The 20369-nt window shown below is 43.9% G+C and overlaps 1 protein-coding gene across 1 annotated transcript in view; it reads right to left on the minus strand.

Moving 5' to 3' along the window:
• Positions 1 to 20369, minus strand: part of tfcp2 (transcription factor CP2) — a 105557-nt gene that overhangs the window by 61234 nt on the left and 23954 nt on the right. The window contains exons 4-6 of the mRNA XM_080183469.1: positions 18649 to 18754; positions 12365 to 12471; positions 6509 to 6661 (exon numbers count right to left, since the gene is read on the minus strand). Coding sequence (XP_080039595.1) covers positions 6509 to 6661; positions 12365 to 12471; positions 18649 to 18754 — 366 coding nt within the window. The remainder of the gene's footprint in view (positions 1 to 6508; positions 6662 to 12364; positions 12472 to 18648; positions 18755 to 20369) is intronic.

Here is a 20369-nt window from a genome sequence, read left to right on the forward strand (position 1 = left end):
AGTGCCAACTTACTTGGGGAGCTTTGATTCGAAAATGCCACTGCGTTTGTGGAATGCCCAGAATGCATCACAAACAGCGAAGAGGAAAGTAGTTGAGCTTCCTTTCTTAAAGCTGCAAGTCATCCATGTTTCACAGGCAGACAAGATGTTGAGAACACAGGCCTTGTAAAACAAGAGTCTTAATCCTAATGGATGTCGTCCCATGCAAGCTGGGAGCTGGCCAAAGGTGGTGGCTGCTTTCCCGACATCTTTTCAAGGGGCAGATCGTCTGTCAAGGTAGCAGAGTTTGATGACCACTCCCAGCGGGGTGTTACCTAGTGTGATTAGGGGCAGGGACAAAACATCTTGACTGTAAGTTGTTCTTCTGGTTATGACTCTTTGTAGATGATTTTCTCTATATGAGTGACAAGCACAGCATTATAGTAAAGGAGTTGGCAGATGTCCCACTGGTTGAACACTATCGCGAGCTGTACTTTGATCTCCAAGTCTGCATTTGATTTTTTCCTGCAGCTTCTCATCTTGGTCAAATTAAACAAAGAACAGACATCAGTGGAGCTTGCAAAAGCGGTCGATGGCTTAACAAAGGCACCACTAGCAATTGTGGGATTGCAGCCAAACTCAAGCATGGAAAGTCCCCAACCATTGCCACATCTTCATAACCTTCCCTCACCATTGGAAAATAGGATTGGCTCCACAGGACATCTATGATCCAAATCAGCATATTGTACAAAAAGATGACAGAGGAGATTGCAACAACTACAGCAGCATCGTATTCCTTAGAGTCATTGGGAAGACTTCTGCTAGGGTCATGCTGAAGAGGCTCCATCTATTTGTAGACCAAGTGTATGCAGATGCACTGTTTTAAGTGTTGGCAAGTCTACAGCGGGTATGACCTTCTCCACATGCCACCCACAGGAGAGCTGTAGGGAACAGGATATACCTCCTGACTTTATGCAAATCTCACTATAGCTTTTGACACACAGGCCAAGGCTCCACACGATTAGGGAGAAAAACTGGCTGTCCGCCTAAGCTCCTCAGTTTCTCCTTAGTGCACCATTTTGTTCATGAGAGGTGGTGACAGTTACCAATGTATATCTCATACTTTAGAAGTGTTAAACTCTACAAACTAAATATTACCCCATTCAAAGAATGTCACCAAATGTCTCCAAATCACAATGTATAATCACTGGTTAAGTTTGGTCTCCAACTTTTAAGTGCTATCAGTCTGGATACGGAGGAAGAATCTGATAGCTAATCAAGATCCTATACCCTTTAGAACATTTGCTAACTTTTAAGTGCCACAAGTAGGCTTACATTAACACTGCAATGAAGTTAACTGTGAAAATCCTCTAGTCACCACACTCTGGCACCTGTTCGGGTACACTTATTCAGCATGGCCAATGCACCGAACCATCACATCTTTCAGACTGTGGGAGGAAACCGGAGCACCCGGAGGAATTCAACGCAGACACAGGGAGAACGTGCAGAGTCCGCACAGTGACCCAATCCGGGAATCAAACCCACGCCCCTGGCGCTGAGGTAGCAGTGCGGATCACTGTACCACTTTGCTGCCCTTGTTGCTAGTGGCCTTGAGACCATCAGCTCAGTTGAAAAAGAGGAACTAGGAAAATGTCCACATCAAAGATTTTCTACTCATTCTGGTTACACGCAGATTGCACTATACAACTATGCTTGCTTCTGTGCAAGAATCTTCCATGACAACATCGAAAGACAAAAATTACGCAGCCCAAAGCAACAGTATGACAATGAGTCCTGCTATGCTACCCTGAAGACCAGGTTCAATGGTCTAAATCTGCAGCTATCAAGAGCTATTAAAAGAGTGTTTCCATTTTTGGGACCTATTCACAACTGGTGTTTCACCAGTGGTAACTCAACTCCCATCTATTTCAGCTTTAGAAACAAAAAATTCAAAGCTTCAGAAACAGAAATATCATGCAAGATATTTTGTTAAGTGTTAAATTGCAATTTGTGTTCACCTGACAGTCCATATGGGCAAATGAAGGTTATGGGATAGCAGCGAGTTAGAGCGACCTGGAAGATTTCTCTGCTGCATGGTGATCCAACTGGTCATATTCAGTTCTTGGTGGGGTTGGGGGATTGTGCAGTAAATACAACAGAAAGACTATCAGCTAAGATGTCCAATCCATTGGGACATCGGGAGTGGGGCGGGGGAAATCAGGATATTGAATTCGATGATCAGCCATGATCAAAATGAATGGCGGAGCAGGTTCGAAGGGCCGAATAACCTCTTCCTGCTTCTAATTTCTATCCAGATAAACGTCATAAGATTGAGAACAAGAGTAAGCTCTTCTGAAACACCTTCAATATCCATTCTTGTCGACTGACTAATCAAGCAATGTACGAGGAAGACTGGATCCTGCATTAAGTCAGGGCATTGTAAACACTGGAAACAAAAGGGCAGAAACCCAGTCTCCAGCATGAGGTCTGTTCTTCCTGCTCCTGTGATCCAAGTTTAACTTACAGAAAAGACAAAGTTAAAGTCGAGCTGCAGATAATTCAAGAGACATTTTCAGATTCAGTGTGTTGTGGCAGGTTTTGTACATCTGCTGCTTAAGAGTATGAATTGCACTGCTTGTGTCATTTAGATCAGCTTTACGCTGCTACTTAAGACATAGGAGCAGAATTAGGCCACTCGGCCCATCGCGTCTGCTCCGCCATTCAATCATGGCTGATATTTTTCTCATCCCCATTCCCCCGATCCCCTTATTAATCAAGAACCTATCTACCTCTGTCTTAAAGACACTCAATGACCTGGCTTCCACAGTTTCACCACTCTCTGGCTGAAGAAATTCCTCCTCATCTCTGTTTTAAAGGATCGTCCCTTTAGCCTGAGTTTGTGCCCTCTGGTTCTAGTTTTTCCTATAAGTGGAAACATCCTCTCCACGTCCACTCTATCCAGGCCTCCCAGTATCCTGTAAGTTTCAATCAGATCCCCTCTCATCCTTCTAAACTCCGAGTTCAGATCCAGAGTCCTCAACCATTCCTCATATGACAAGCTCTTCATTCCAGGGATCATTCTTGTGAACCTCCTCTGGATCCTTTCCAAGGCCAGCACATCCTTCCTCAGATACGGGGTCCAAAAACTGTTCACAACACTCCAAACGGGGTCTGACCAGAGCCTTATACAACCTCAGAAGTACATCCCTGCTCTTGTATTCTAGCCCTCTCGAAATGAATGCTAACATTGCATTTGCCTTCCTAACTGCCGATTGAACCTGCACGTTAACCTTAAGACTATCTTGAACAAGGACTCCCAAGTCCCTTTGGTGTTTCTGATTTCCTGAGCATTTTCCCATTTAGAAAATAGTCAATGCCTCTATCCCTCCTTCCAAAGTGCATAACCTCACACTTTTCCACACTGTATTCCATCAGCCACTTCTTTGCCCACTCTCCTAACCTGTCCAAGTCTTTCTGCAGCCCCCCTGCTTCCTTAATACTACTGTCCTTCTACATATCTTTGTATCATCTGCAAACTTAGCAAGCATCTTCAGTTCCTTTTCCAAGTCGTTAACGCGTATAGTGAAAAGTTGTGGTCCCAGCACCGACCCAAGGCACATTACTAGTCACCGGCTACCATTCTGAGAAACACCCTTTATCCCCACTATCTGCCTTCTGCCAGTCAGGCAATACTCTATCCATGCCAGGATCTTACCCTTAACATCACGGGCTCTTAACTTATTTAACAGTCTCCTATGCGGCACCTTGTCAAAGGCCTTTTGGAAATCTCAATAAATCATATGTTGGGAGTTTACTATAGGCCACCCAACTGCCAGCAGGAGATAGAAGAGCAGATATGTGGGTAGACCTTGGCAAGGTGTAAAAGTAACAGGGTTGTTGTGGTGGGAGATTTTAACTTCCTCTATATTGGTTGGGACTCACTTAGTGCTAGGGTGTGGATGGGGTAGAGTTTGTAAGGAGCATCCAGGAGGCCTTCTTGAGACAGTATGTAGATAGTCCAACTAGGGAAGGGGCCATACTGGACCTGGTATTGGGGAATGAGCCCAGCCAGGTGGTTGATGTTTCAGTAGGGGAGCAGTTTGGGAACAGTGACTACAATTCAGTAAGCTTTAAAGGCACTGATGGATAAAGGTAAGTGTAGTCCTCAAGTTAAGGTACTAATATTAGGCAGGAACTGAAGAATGTAGATTGGGGGCATATGTTTGCGGGCAAACCAACATCTGGCTTGTGGGAGGCTTTCAAGTGCAAGCTGATAGGGATTCAGGACTGGCACCTTCCTGTAAGGATGAAGGATAAGTATAGCAAGTTTTGGGAACCTTGGATAACGAGAGATATTGTGAGCCTAGTCAAAGAGAAAAAGGAAGCATTTGTCAAAGCTAGGAGGTTGGGAATACACAAAGCAAGTGTAGAATACAAGGGAAGTAGAAAGAAATTTGAGTAAGGAGGGCTAAGGGGGTCACAAAAAAGCACTGGCCAGGAGGATTAAGGAAAATCCCAAGGCTTTTTATACATATTTAAAGAGGGAGAGGGCTGGCCCACTCAAGGACAAGGAATCTACATGTGGAGCCAGAGGAAATGGGCAAGGTATTAAATAAGTACTTTGCGTCATTATTCAGCAAAGAGATGGTGGATGTGGAGTCCAGAAAAGGATGTGTAGATAGTTTGAGCCACGTTGAGATCAAAGGTGATGGTACTGGGGTTCTTGAGAAACACTAAGGTAGACAAGTCCCCAGGGCCTGATGTGAATACCCCAGAATACTGAGAGAGGCAAGGGAGGAAATTGTTGGGGCTTTGAGAGAAATCTTTGTATCCTCATCGGCTACAGGAGAGGTCTAAGAGGACTGGAGAATAACCAATGCTGTTCCTTTGTTTAAGAAGGGTAGCAAGAATAATCCAGGTAATTAAAGATCGGTGAGCCTTACATCAGTGGTAGGGAAATTACTGGAGAGGATTCTTCAAGACAGCATTTATTCTCACTTGGAAATAAGTGGACATATTAGTGAGAGGCAACATGGCTTTGTGAAGGGGAGGTCGTGTCTCATGAACTTGATAGAGTTTTTCGAGGAAGTGATGAAGATGATTAATGAGGGTAGGGCAGTGGATGTTGTCTACATGGACTTTAATAAGGCCTTTGACAAGGTCCCTCATGGCAGACTGGTGCAGAAGTGAAGTTGCACAGGTTCAGAGGTGAGCTCGCAAGATGGACACAGAACTGGCTCGGTCAAAGAAGACAGAGGGTAGCAGTGGAAGGGTGTGTTTCTGAATGGAGGGCTGTGACAAGTGATGTTCGTCAGGGATCAGTGCTGGGTTCTTTGCTGTTTGTAATACATATGAATGATTTGGAGGAAAATGTAACTGGATTGATTAGTAAGTTTGCAGACGACACAACGGTTGGTGGATTTGCAGATAGCGATGAGGACCATCAGAGGATACAGCAGGATATAGATCGGTTGGAGAATTGGGCCGAGAAATGGCAGATGGAGTTTAATCCGGACAAATGTGAGGTAATGCATTTTGGAAGGTCTAATACAGATAGGAGATGTACAGTAAATGGCAGAACCCTTAAGAGTATTGATAGGCAAAGGGATCTGGGTGTACAGGTACACAGGTCACTGAACGTGGCAATGCACGTGCAGAAGGTAGTCAAGAAGGCATACGGCATGTTTGCCTTCATCGGCCAGGACGGTGACTTTAAAAATTGGCAAGTCACGTCGCAGCTTTATAGAACCTTAGTTAGGCCGCACTTGGAATACAGTGTTCAATTCTGGTCGCCACACTACCAAAGGATTACTTTGGAGAGGGTACAGAAATGATTTCAGGATGTTGTCTGGTATGGAGGGCATTAGCTATGAGGACAGGTTGGAGAAACTTGGTTTGTTCTCACTGGAGTGATGGGGGTTCAGGGGCGACCTGATAGAAGTCTACAAGATTATGAGGGGCATGAACAGAGTGAATAGTCAGGAGCCTTTTCCCAGGGTGGAAGAGTCAATTACTAGGGGTCATAGGTTTAAGGGGCAAGGATTAAAGGAGATGTACGAGGCACATTTTTTTTTCTACACAGAGTGGTGGGTGCCTGAAACTCGGTGCTGGCAGAGGTAGTGGAAGCGGATATGGTAGTGACTTTTAAGGGGCATCTTGACAAATACATGAATAGGATGGGAATAGAGGGATATGGTCCCAGAAGGGTAGGGGGTTTTAGTTCAGACAGGCAGCATGGTCGGTGCAGGCTTGGAAGGCAGAAAAGCCTGTTCCTGTGCTGTAAATTTTCTTTTTCTTTGTTCACATCCACTGGTCCTCCTTTATCTAACTTCCTTGTTACTTCCTCAAAGAATTCTTTATTTTAAAATAAAAGCAGAAAATATAGTTGCTACCCTGGAGGTATAATACTCGAGCAGTAGAATGATGATTAATTTTTAGAAAGTCTAGGAATTAACCAACAGAATCACATTTCTGACATTGAGTTGCAATAATGGTCATTCAAAATAGCAAAGCAGCCTTTTCTCCGTACCTTGAACACTTTGATTTGGCAGCTAGCTGAATGAAGGTGCTCTGTATAATCACCATTTTCATTCTCTTTGAATGTATCAATTTGAATTCGGAAAGGCACACCTTTTTCTCCTCCATGTTTCCTTGTCGTGAATTCAGTACTAATACAATGCACCTACGGAAATAAGGAGTCGCAGGATCAAGAAAAAAAAAACAAAACAGAGGCACCAAAAAAATACCAGAGGAAGCTCCTTTGAAAAAGCCACAAACACCCATTTGATATATTTCCTGATGTTGAAACAGTTAAGTGGTTTATTGCCATCAACTATCTGCTGGAAAAAGCTAATGCTGTCAGTTACGATTATATTAAATAAATATTAGGAGATAACCAATAATTCTCAGCAAGAATTTATCTCAGTGAGAAAAAGACAGACTTTTTTTGATTTGATTTACTGTCGCGTGTATTACTATACAGTGAAAAGTATTGTTTCTTGTGCACTATACAGGCAATGCATACCGTTCATGGAGAAGGAGAGAGGGTACAGAATGTAGTGCTAGTCATAGCTAGGGTGTAGAGAAAGACCAGCTTAATGTAAGGTAGATCCATTCAAAACTCTGATGGCAGCAGGGAAGAGGCTGTTCTCAAGTCAGCTGTTTCGTATCCTCAGGCTTTTCTACCTTTTTTGAACGGAAGGAGATGGAACAGAGAACGTCCGGGGTGCATGACGTTGGCTGCTTTTCCGAGGCAGCCGAAGAGGGCACCACCCATGGCTAAATAAGGAAGTTAAGGACTGCACCAAACTAAAGGAAACATTACACAAATCTGCAAGGATTAGTGGTAGGTCAGAAAATGGGTCAGATCTTAAAAACCAGCAAATAATGACTAAAAAGGGAGAAAGTGGAGTACAAGAGAAAGCTAGCTAGCAATATTTTTTAAAAAAAGAATTTGTGCATGTGTTTAAACACAAAAAGAATAATTAAAACTAGTGTTGGTGCTCCAGAGTTTGCATCTGGGGAACCAAAATTTTTTTTATTCTATCGTGAGACACAGGCATCAGTGGCCGGCCAGCGTTTACTGTCCATTCCTAGTAATGGTGACAGCATTGAACAGGGTATTTTGTGTGCTTCACTATAGTGAAGTTCAAAAAATATCCTAAAGGTATTTGAAAATCCAGAGGTGAAAATGAGGAAGGAACTTAAAAACAATCGGCATCACTGGGGAGAAGATGCTTAGGGAACTATTGAACCTTACTTAAAAACAAAAAGGAGGCAGTCAAGTTGCTGGGAGTATATTACAGGCCCCCAGACAAGTAGAACAATAGATTTGCACACAAATCTCAGAAGTGTAAGAACAATAGGATCATCATAATAGCAATTTCAATTTCTCCATTACCAATTGTGTGAAAGACTTCGAGAGCGGGTGGAATTCTCAAAGTGCATCCAGGAGAGCTTTTTGAACATGGATGCACTGAAGTTGGACAAGAGGGGGCCCAGTACTGGGTTTTAGGGAATGAAGCCAGGCAGGTGGAAGGGGTGTTCGGGGGAGCATTTTGGTTATAGGGAGCATAATTTGGCAAGATTTAAGGTAGTTATGGAAAAGGATAAAATGGGCCACAAATAAAGGTTCTGAACTGGGGAAAGGCCGATTTTAATGCAATAAGACAGGACATGGCCAAAGTGAATTGGGAGCAGCTACTTGTAGAAAAAATTCCACAGCAGTGGGAGCCATTCAAAAAGGAATGCGTGTACAGGGCCAACATTGTCCCGTCAAGGTAAAGAGTGGGACCAAAAGTCAAGAGAACCCTGGATGTCAAGGGATATACAGGATTAGATAAGGGAAAACAAGAGGAGTTTATGGCAGATACAGGGGACTCGAAACAGTGGATGCCTGCGAGGAGTACAGAAAATGCAGGGGTACCTAAATTCGGAGAGTGAAGAGGGGGCACGATAAAACAGGCAAAATAAAATTTATTAAATAAGTATATCAAGGGTAAGAGAGTAGCTAGGGAAAGAGTAAGGCACATTAGAGACCAAAGTGGCAATCTGTGTGTGCACCCACATGACATAGGTGAGGAGTCAAATGAGTATTTTGCATTTCTCTTCCCTGAAGTATGATCTAGATAGAGAAAGCAGGGAGGGGAGCTAAAATTTACAGGATTATATTGAAAAAAGGCTGAATTTTTCAACCCCCATTTTATCAAATGTACAGATTCATGCTAAAATTCCCAGAATTTTGGGCAAGTTGTCATCCATGACACGAAAGTCAGTGTATGGCAGGAGCCAATTGACTGTAGGCATCACAGCCAAGCCAAACTCCATTCTCATCAGAAAGTCAGCACTTTCCATTAACGCAGAGCAGAAACCACGGTTGATGTGGTTGTGTGGCCTCTTTAAGGAGGCGACATGATCAGCTCAGACCCAATGGAGGGGCCGCGTGGGAATCCGAGCCAATTGGGAAGAAGGTTGCATGTCCTGCGACAGACAGGAACCTTAGTTGGAGCCAGGGAGGGGAAGAGTAGACTTATCATGCATGTGTATAGCTTGAAGCCAGAACAAGTTGTTTTCAGTACACTGGTGACAAGGAAAAACTTGTTAGCGGTCAGGAAATTGCAGTGTGCAGTTAGAGGGGAAGAGAGTGAGCAAAGCTACAAAGAGGCAGGTATATACGTCTTATAAAAATGCCTTTAATTGGAAAGATTGAGTCAATTGATTCATATATCGAAAGGCTGCGTTATTTATTTGTAGATAATTTCACAGCAGAAGAAAAACAAAATGTGATACTACTTAGTGTGGCCCACAAACCTACAGCCTAATGAGGAGCCTAACATCGACCAACACTCCAGGCCAAAAGTATTTTGACCCAGATGTTGAAATGGTCAAGGATAATTTTAACCCCCGGCCTTCAATCACACTGAAATACAAATTTCAGGGGAAACTGTCTCTCGTTTCATGGCCAGATTGAGAGGGTTAACAGAGCACTGCAGATTCGGCCCAGCTTTAGGAGAGATGTTAAGAGACTGTTTAGTCTGCAGGATCAACAACCTCACAATACAGAACAGACTGCTGGCTGAGGTTAAAATTTCTTTAGAAAAGCTGTGGAGATGGGCCAGACAACTGAACACACTGAGTAGGGCATGAAAGAATTACAAGGCTTGTTGAATGAAATGAACTATTTGTGGTGGGAAACAGCTGCCATCAGACCAAGTAAGGGCACAGCAGAGACTGCGAAGGGTTGTACAGCACCAGGGGAGGAAGCTTGTTTTCAGCGTGGGGGAGAGTACTCCCAAGGAACTTGCCAGTGTAAAAATTACTTGTGTTTCTATTGTAAAAAGAACAGGTCATTTACAAGCATGGTGTAATTAGGACAGAACATACAAGAAAGAGCAATAACGGTTAGTTTAACTCTGTTAAAAAAACAGGTTAAGGAGCCCAACAGGAGATCTGTATCGTATACTTTAGACTGATCCATCTTATTAAGGTGTCTCCTATACAAATAGCCTTGATGATAAACAGCAGATCTCTTAAAACGGAGGTCGACACTGGAGTCGTAGCAGATAAAATTAGACTGTCTGGAAATGGTGAATATTCAGGATGGAATCACTGTGCAGAAACGCATCTGGGACAAATAAAAGGGGCTAAAGCCAAAATTTATTTGACCCCCATGGCAACAAGCAAATATTTTCGGGCTCACCCAGTGCCTTATGCATTCCATCATAAGGTTGAAATGGAGCTTTGGGAGATTGGGAGATTAAGGTTTCATAAAACTTGTACAGTTTTTTCAGTGGGCTGCACCCATAGTCCCTATTCTAAAATCAGATTGCACTGTAAGAGTCTGTGGAGTTTGTAAATTAACTGTAAACCAAGGAGCTCAGATCAATAAATACCTCATTCCGGAAACTGAGGGCCTCTGTGCCAAACTAGCAGGGGCCTGAAGTACACCAAGTTAGATCTCAGTCACACCTACCAGCAGCTGGAGTTGGATGAAGGTTCCCAGTGATTAGTTACCATCAACACCCAGAAAGGGTGATACAAGCGCACGTTTACCCTTTGCAGTCTCACTGGTCTGTGCCATTTTCCAGCGTACAATGGAAAGTTTATTACAGAGCATTCCTAACCTAGTGGTGTACTTAACTAAAGGAGCATCCCTTGAGGAACACGGGGCAAACCTAGAGGAAGTTTGAAGATGATTTAAAGAAGCAGACGTCCATTTGAAACGAGAGAATTGCACATGATGCATGGTCACCATATAAAACAACATGTGGATCACGTGAGAAAGAAAGTGAGGTCTGATACAGAGGGTTGACAAGTGTATCCTGTGGTGGACTCACGTTCAGCAGTTGCTGATCCAAGGATTCCTGTTGTCAACGTGGAGCCGTGAAACCAACACTTTCTGAAACCGAGGAAGCTGCAGCTACTGAGGTGGATGTCGACTCTGGACTGATGAGTTTACCTTTTGCATCTGCCTGCCCAGACTCTTTACTCTCCAAAGGACCCAGCAGCAAACAGTGACGTTCCTCCAGAGGCTGGAAGTCTGCTGACAGACTGAGCTTGTGATGAGTTTTCCCTGGGGTGTCCCTGATGTGTTATGTCATGTGTGCCTATGTTTACTTAAGTTCCTTTAGTTTCATTCATGTGAACTCAGGAGTGAGGGAGAATGAGTGTGGTAACGTGACCTCTTTAAGGGGGTGTTCTTCAAGGGTCATGTGATCAGGCTGGACCCCATGGAGAGGCTACAGGGGAAGCCGAGCTAATTGAGAACAAGGGCTCATCCCGGGTTAGGGACGAACCTCAGTTGAAGCCAGAGAGGAGAAGAGAGCAGAAATATATATTATTGTTAATAATCAATTGTTGCTTGATGCCACAAGTCACCTTTGACTTTGCTATGGTTAAGTTTTTGGATGTGCTATCACTGGCTGGGCCAACACATTGCCCACTCCTAGACAGCCTTGAACTGAGAGGCTCGCTCGGCCATTTCAGAGGACATTTACGCGTCAACCACATTGCTGTGGCTCTGGAGTCACGTATATTATTTCCTTCCCCAAGGGGCATTAGTGAACCAGATGGGTTTTTACAACAATCGACAATGGTTTCCTGGTCATCATTAGACTTTTAATTTCACCATTTGCAGTGGTGGAATTTGAACCCAGGTTCCCAGAAAATTACCCTGGGTCTCTGAAGCATTAGCCCCATTAAAAAAAATACCACTATGCCACCATCTCATCTGGCTGGTACAGGGGCATTGGCTACAGTGCCCCTAGACAATAGAGATCAAAATCAGCAGATATCAGTCATCAACTTTTGTTCTAGGTGGCCTTTTAGAATAGAATAGAATCCCTACAGTGCAGAAGGAGGCCGTTCAGCCCATCAAGGACGTACCAACCACAATCCCACCCAGGCCCTATCTGTGTAACCTCACATATTTACCCTGCTAATCCCCCTGACACTAGGGTCAATTTAGCATGGCCAATCCACCTCACCTGCACATCTCTGGAGACATCTCATGCAGACATGGGGAGAATGTGCAAACTCCACACAGACACCTTGTGTCAGTTAGGTCACCAGAGAGCTCTAAAATTCAGCCTGGACTGGCATCTTCACTTGAACTTTCCCCAGCAAATGCCAGTCTCATTTGGCTTTCCCACCCAACCCGAATAATCGAGCATGGTTGAAACAGAATAAAATTACATCAAGTCAGGACAGAGACAAATCAGGAAGTAGAGGAAGAAAAATAAGCTTAAAATCACATACCAATATTTTACATTCCTATTATCATCTTCTCATATAATTGGTACATGCACAAAATGGATGACAGGAATATATACTCACAGTAAAATAATCAGGATGTATTAAACCCTGAATGTTAAAAGAGACATCATACCTGGATAAACACAGAGGTTCTCTTTGAAGGGTCCCAGAGGAACTCCACTGTATTTAGTTGGGTTGGATTTGCTCTGGGGTCAACAATCCCAACTGATAAAGGGATATCTGGAAAAAAACCCAAGCAGGAATTATTGCAGAAACCTGCAAATTCAAACTGAATAACTGCTTATCAAGAAGTTACTATTTTAAGTATCTTAATATTGCATTTGATTATACTAGCTCATCTAAAAGCAGCAAGTGTTGTACTTATCAGTTCACTTCCACCATAACACTCCACACCCAGTATCCCAATTATCCCTATTTTTGTGCTCAAAATACTCATCCCGTTTCCCTCAACAATGCAATCGACAGCCCCAAAAATGTAATTGTTATAGGCTTGATAATGTCAATGTAATTAATAAGACATCTGACACATCCGTGCTGTGAGATTATCCCCTTTGGCCCTCAAGGAACCACAATTAGTTCCACCTTTTCACTTCAGTGTTTATACGCAGGGAGAAAAGCATTTAGCAAGGCAGAAGTCTCCAAAAAATTCACAGCTCCAAAGACTGGAAGTCAGGCTTCAGAGGTTTTTAAATATACAAGCTTAGGCATTAAGCAGAATATAGAACAGTACAGCACAGTACAGGCCCTTTGGCCCTCAATGCTGTGCCGAGTTATGTCCGAACCCAAGATCAGATTCTGAGGGACGGGATTTATGAACATTTAGAGAAGTTTAGTATGCTCAATAGTAGTCAGCATGGTTTTGTCAAAGGCAGATCATGCCTTATGAGCTTGGTTGAGTTCTTTGAAAATGTGACTAAATACATTGACAGAGGAAGAGCAGTAGATGCAATTTATATGGATTTCAGCAAGGCGTTCGATAAGGTCCCCCATGCAAGGCTTATTGAGGGGGGCATGGGATCCAAGGGGCTGTTGCCTTGTGGATCCAGAACTGGCTTGCCCACAGAAGGCAGAGTATGTTTGTAGATGGGTCTTTTTCTGCATGGAGGTTGGTCACCAGTGGAGTGCCCCAGGGATCTGTTCTGGGACCCTTGCCGTTTATAATTTTCATAAATGGCCTTGATGAGGAAGTGGAGGGACGAGTTAGTAAGTTTGCTGATGATACGAAGGTTGGTGGTGTTGCGGAAAGTCTGGAAGGATGTCAGAAGTTGCAGCGAGACATAGATAGGATGCAAGGCTGGGCGGAGAAGTGGCAGGTGGACTTCAACCCAGATAAATGAGTAGTGGTCCATTTTGGCAGGTCCAATGGGATGAAGGAGTACAATATCAAGGGTAAGACTCTTAGCAGTGTAGAGGATCAGAAGGGCCTTGGGGTCCAGTTCCATAGGACTCTTAAATCAGCCTCGTAGGTAGAGAATGTGGTTAAGAAAGCATATGGTGTACTAGCCTTCATCAATTGAGGGATTGAGTTTAGGAGACAGGAGATAAAGTTGCAGCTTTACAAGACCCTAGTCAGACCTCTCTTGGAATACTGTGTGCAGTTCTGGTCGCCTCATTACAGGAAAGATGTGGAAGCTATTGAAAGGGTGCAAAGGAGATTTACAAGGATGTTGCCTGGATTGAGTGGCATGCCTTATGAGGATAGGTTGAGGGAGCTCGGTCTTTTCTCCTTAGAGAGACCAAGAATGAGAGGTGACCTGTTAGAAGTGTATAAGATGTTGAGAGGTTTAGATTGGGTGGATTCTCAGGGGCTTTTTCCAAGGGCTGGAATGGTTGCTACAAGAAGACACAGGTTTAAGGTGCTGGGGAGCAGGTAGAGAGGAGATATCAGGGGTAAATGTTTTCACTCAAGAGGGTGGTGGGTGAGTGGAATCGGCTGCCATTGGAGGCAAATTCGATAGGGTCTTTCAAGAGACTTCTGGATGAGTACATGGGACTTAATAGAATTGAGGGTTATAGGTAAGCTTAGTAGGTATGGATATCATCAGTGCAACTTGTGGGCCGAAGGGCCTGTTTGTGCTGTAGTTTTTCTATGTTCTATCAAGCTATCCCACTCCCTATCATTCTGGTGCGCTCCACATACCTATCCAATAATTACTTGAAAGTTCCTAAAGTGTCCAACTCCACAATCACAGCAGGCAGTGCATTCCACATCCCAACTCTGAATAAAGAATCTACCTCAGGCATCCCTCCTCTCTCTCCCACCATGAACCTCATAGTTATGCCCCCTAGTAACATCTACATCCACCCGAGGAAATAGTCTCTGAAAGTCCACTCTATCAATCCCCCTCATCATCTTATAAACCTCCATTAAGTCGCCTCTCATCCTCCTCTGCTCTAAAGAGAAAAGTAAAAAGTCTGACAACACCAGGTTTTAGTCCAACCTATTTATTTGATAATATACTCACAAGCTTTCGGGGTTAGTCCCTTCGTCAGGTGAATGGAGAGTTCTGGCCTCAGACAGAGCATATAAAGCACAGACAGTTTAGAGATTACTGATTAGAATGCGAATCCTTACACCTAACCTGCTGTTCAAGACCTGAAATGGCTGATAATGTGAGTGGAAGGAGCACTGATCACAGTTTAAAGAGATGTGTATTGTCTCCAGACAGTACAGTAAGTGAGGTTTTGCAAACCCAGGCAAGTCACGGGGGTTACAGATAGTGCGACATGAACCCAAGATCCCTGTTGAGACCGTCCTCATGTGTGCGGAACTTGGCTATCAGTCTCTGTTCAGCGACTCTGCGCTGTCGTGTGTCGTGAAGGCCGCCTTGGAGAATGCTTACCCGAAGGTCAGAGGCTGAATGCCCGTGACCACTGAAGTGTTCGCCAACAGGAAGGGAACAGTCTTGCCTGGTGACTGTCGAGCGATGTTCATTCATCCGTTGTCGTAGCGTCTGCATGGTCTCCCCAATGTACCATGCTTCGGGACATCCTTTCTTGCAACGTATCAGGTAGACAATGTTGGCCGAGTTGCAAGAGTATTTACCATGTACCTGGTGGATGGTGTTCTCACGTGTGATGATGGTATCCATGTCGATGATCCGGCATGTCTTGCAGAGGTTGCTGTGGCAGGGTTGTGTGGTATTGTGGTCACTGTTCTCCTGAAGGCTGGGTAGTTTGCTGCGAACAATGGTCTGTTTGAGGTTGTGTGGTTGTCTGAAAGCAAGAAGTGGGGGTGTGGGGATAGCCCTGGCGAGATGTTCGTCTTCATCAATGATATGTTGAAGACTCCGGAGAAGATGTCGTAGCTTCTCCGCTCCGGGGAAGTACTGGACGACGAAGGGTACTCTGTCCACTGTGTCCTGTGTTTGCCTTCTGAGGAGATCAGTGCGGTTTTTTGCTGTGGCGCATGTGGGAGACCATGCAGACGCTACGACAACGGATGAATGAACATCGCTCGACAGTCACCAGGCAAGACTGTTCCCTTCCTGTTGGCGAACACTTCAGTGGTCACGGGCATTCAGCCTCTGACCTTCGGGTTAGCATTCTCCAAGGCGGCCTTCACGACACACGACAGCGCAGAGTCGCTGAACAGAGACTGATGGCCAAGTTCCGCACACATGAGGACGGTCTCAACAGGGATCTTGGGTTCATGTCGCACTATCTGTAACCCCCGTGACTTGCCTGGGTTTGCAAAACCTCACTTACTGTACTGTCTGGAGACAATACACATCTCTTTAAACTGTGATCAGTGCTCCTTCCACTCACATTATCAGCCACTTCAGGTCTTGAACAGCAGGTTAGGTGTAAGGATTCGCATTCTAATCAGTAATCTCTAAACTGTCTGTGCTTTATATGCTCTGTCTGAGGCCAGAACTCTCCATTCACCTGACGAAGGGACTAACCCCGAAAGCTTGTGAGTATATTATCAAATAAATAGGTTGGACTAAAACCTGGTGTTGTCAGACTTTTTACTGTGTTTACGCCAGTCCAACGCTGGCATACCCACATCATGACTAAAGAGAAAAGCCCCTGCTTCCTCAACTTTCCCTCATAAGACCTACCCTCCAAACCAGGCAGCATCCTGGTAAATCTCCTCTGCACTCTCTCCAATGCTTCCACATCCTTCTTATACTGAGGTGACCACAACTGCGCACAATATTCCAAATGTCATCTCACCAAGGTCCTGTATAGTTGCAGCATAACCACACAACTCAAACCCCCAGTTAAGAAACGCTAACACACTATAAGCTTTCGTCACGGCTCTATCCACTTGAGTGGCAACCTTCAGAGATCTGTGGATATGAACCCTAAGATCTCTCTGTTCCTCCACATTCCTCAGAACCCTGCCGTTGACCCTGTAATCCACATTCATGTTTGTCCTACCAAAATGAATCACCTTGCACTTATCAGGGTTAAACTCCATCTGCCACTTTTCTGCCCAGCTCTGCATCCTATCAATGTCTCTTTGCAGCCTACAAGAGCCCTCCACCTCGTCCACTACTCCACCAATCTTGGTGTCATCAGCAAATTTACTAACTCACCCTTCAGCCCCCTCTTCCAAGTCATTGATAAAAGTCACAAATAGCAGAGGACCCAGCACTGATCCCTGTGGTACACCGCTGGTAACTGGCCTCCAGTCTGAAAATTTTCCCTCCACCACCACCCTCTGTCTTCTATGCGACAGCCAGTTGCTTATCCAATCGGCCAAATTTCCTTCTATCCCACACCTCCTTGCTTTCTTCATCAGCCTACCATGGGGAACTTTATCAAACGCCTTACTAAAATCCATGTATACAACATCAACTGTTCTACCTTCGTCTACACACTTAGTTACCTCCTCAAAGAATAGGTCAGAGTAACCTCGAATCAACAATCTTAAATAGAAACATTAACTCGAACAGTGACAAACTCACCACTGACCTTGAAAGCTGCCCACACAAATCTCGGCAACCTCAGTGCCATGAATATTACCTTTTCTTTCTGCCAGTTTGCATCTGGTACCAAGCTGATAACATTTCTAACCTTCTAATGATAGTGATGTCCTCAAACAGGATAACCAACCAATCACGTTGAGGTAAAGGCAGCCAGCAAACAAGGAAGTAAAAAGCACTGAATCCCTTCACTCTTGCATGTGTTTTTGCTTTCTGTAAAATTAAATTTTGCCAACAGCAACTTCTGGATTTCTCTTTATCTGTGTCTACATGGACTCGAGAGATTAGTGTCATTTTCAGAGAGACAGAGATGGCAAACATTGCCAGTTTCAGCCTTAGTACTAGCACAAAATCAGGCCATTTTTATAGCATCATAGAATCCCGACAGTGCAGAAGGAGGCCATTTGGCCCATTGAGTCTGTACTGGCTACAATCCCACACAGGCCCTGTCCCCATAACCCCACACATTTACCCTGCTAATCCCTCTGATTTACAGATCCTGGGACACTAAGGGACAATTGAGCATGGCCTATCCACCCAACCTGCACATCTCTGGACTGTGGGAGGAAACTGGAGCACCTGGAGGAAACCCATGCAGACAGGGGGAGAACATGCAAACTCCACCATAGTGACCCAAGCCAGGAATCGAATCCAGGCGCCTGGCGCTGTGAGGCGACAGTGCTAACCACTGTGCCACCGTGCTGCCCATAAATCTTGTATTAAGTAAAAGATTGGCAACTGGTTTCCTACTTCACCATCTGATTTCTGAGAGAATGAACATTCATTGCCAAACAACGCAGAGGGAATCAGTCTAACTATTCTCAAACATTTCTCCAATAGCTTGAACTCAAACATTCTCTTCTAAGACAGACAATCCCCTGCATCAACACACTGCACTCATGTGTCAGTGCAGTATCCCCACATGTATTATGCACCAAGCCACAAACACCACAAATGTTTCCATGATAGCAAATGATATTTGTTTAGGGTTGTTCATTGTGTTAAAAGCCTTCCACAGTTTATCAAGACGCAGTTATCAACTGAGGGTTAGTTTTTATAACACTTCAAACTTTTATACATCAAGTTAAACATTAGATTAAATGCCAACTTGGTCTGAAGTAAAAAAGTGGTTTATTTATTACTGTCACAAGTAGGGTTACATTAACACTGCAATGAAGTTACTGTGAAAATCCCCTAGTTGCCACACTCCTGTTCGGGTGCACTGAGGGAGAATTTAGCATGGCCAATGCACCTAAACAGAAAGCCTTTCGGACTGTGGGAGGAAACCCTCGCAGACACAGGGAGAACATGCAGAATCCACACAGGCAGTGAACTAAGCCAGAATCGAACCTGGGTCCTTGGTGCTGTGAGGCAGCAGTGCTAACCACTGAGCCACCCCAAGTATACAAACCAACGCCTGAATGCATGTCCTGCACTCAATGGACACTGCAAATCAACATACCCAAATCTAGGATCCTGTCCCCTGGACGGTTCCACCTCCATCCTTCCAACTGCTGGTGCTCAGTATACTGTAGACGCCGGTCATGAAACACCACTCGGATAATACTCTGGAGGAAAGAAAGACAAAGCAGTGGCTTCAGAAATTATTGCCTCAATTGTTCGTTTAATACAATACAAACAATGGGTCAATACAATGTGATGTAAAAAATAAAATTAACAATAAAGCTATTTTAACAGCATCACAATGAATTGTGTGCATGCACAGGCTTACTTTTGAAGACTTGGGAAACATTCAAAACTAACAAAAAGTTGCAAAAACTAATATAGTAGAAATAATTAACCAGAGGCTAAGTTTTCTCCCAGTGTAAAAATTGTCTACTTTGGTACTATTCACACGGTTAGTGGCTCCTCAAACAAAGCCCCTTTAAAATCTGCATTCATATTAAATCTAAATGTTTTCTTTTAAAGAGCAAACCCTCTCACTCAAACCGTAACACGAGTGGTCATCATACTACCACATATTCTGCAGAACACCATCCTGTCAACCCTCAAGAATCATTTGGGATCTTGCCGAGTGTTTACCACTTTCAGAAATTTCAAGACACCAAAGCTGCCCATACTCTGAACAAACCATTACATTGTGGGAATCCACTCCTTACAAACCACCAGCAATTTCTTTGCCCACACACTTCTCTTTTTAGTGAAACACAGTTAAGTATTGCATCCGTTCAATTAATTTTTCATATTTCTTTTCTCACTAGCATGATTTTAAGTCAGCAAGGTGAATCCACAACCTTCCCTCACTCATTTTTCACAGGACACCACCATCCCACAGCAAATGATGATCCACATGCAATAGGTATACTGCCTTCATTACACATCTGAAAAACAATCCCACATCTGCTGCAATGACAAGCGCCAGTGTTCCAAGAGCTAAAGTACTTTTAGTAGCCCTTTTTATTTCCTTAACTTCCCAAGATAAAAGTGACAGGTCCCATTTCCGCCTATAAGAAACGATACAAAACCACTGCCCTTGAATACTCATCAGAAAGATGAGCATATGAAGGATCACTAAAACTGACTAGTGCCATGTTCGTCACATGAGGATGGGAATTATTGCTGTAGATTTAAATATTTTGGTTATGATATTGGCTCTTTATTTTAGGTTGCTTTGTAGTAAGACAGTATTAACTCCAAAATATCAAAACAAGGTCTGGGCTCATACAAACCTCCAACCAGTCAAACTGACCAATTAAGCTTCACAATTGCTCCCTCTTTTTTTCATGTAGCATTTGCGATGCGCTTGTGTAAATAACTGGAATGGCAGAAAGGTTCTCACTAGGATTTACGATTTAAAGTTATTGCAGACTTATTCCGCTTAATATTCTCAAAACCAATAAGTTACAAAAGCCCCGGAGGCCTGACTCTCAGTTTTAAATTTTACTCTGATCTCACTGATACCACATTTCTTAAATTCCACAGCACCAAAACGTTGCGGGTTCTGCTTTCAGTTCAACAAAACCGAACCTCAGTGAAACAGATCCCACTGAAAACTATCCACACGCCAGAAGCATCATTCAGGCCATAGACGATTTGTTTAGTTTTTACAGAATCCCTACAGCGCAAAAGGAGCCCATTCCACCCATTGAGTCTGCACCAACTCTCCGAAAAAGCATTTTACCCACTGCTGCCTCACAGGGATCCAGGTTCAATTCCAGCCTT

Source organism: Carcharhinus amblyrhynchos, unplaced genomic scaffold (assembly GCF_965287045.1).
Source record: "Carcharhinus amblyrhynchos unplaced genomic scaffold, sCarAmb.v2.hapA chromosome_295, whole genome shotgun sequence".
In the NCBI taxonomy this organism is placed as follows: Eukaryota; Metazoa; Chordata; class Chondrichthyes; order Carcharhiniformes; family Carcharhinidae; genus Carcharhinus; species Carcharhinus amblyrhynchos.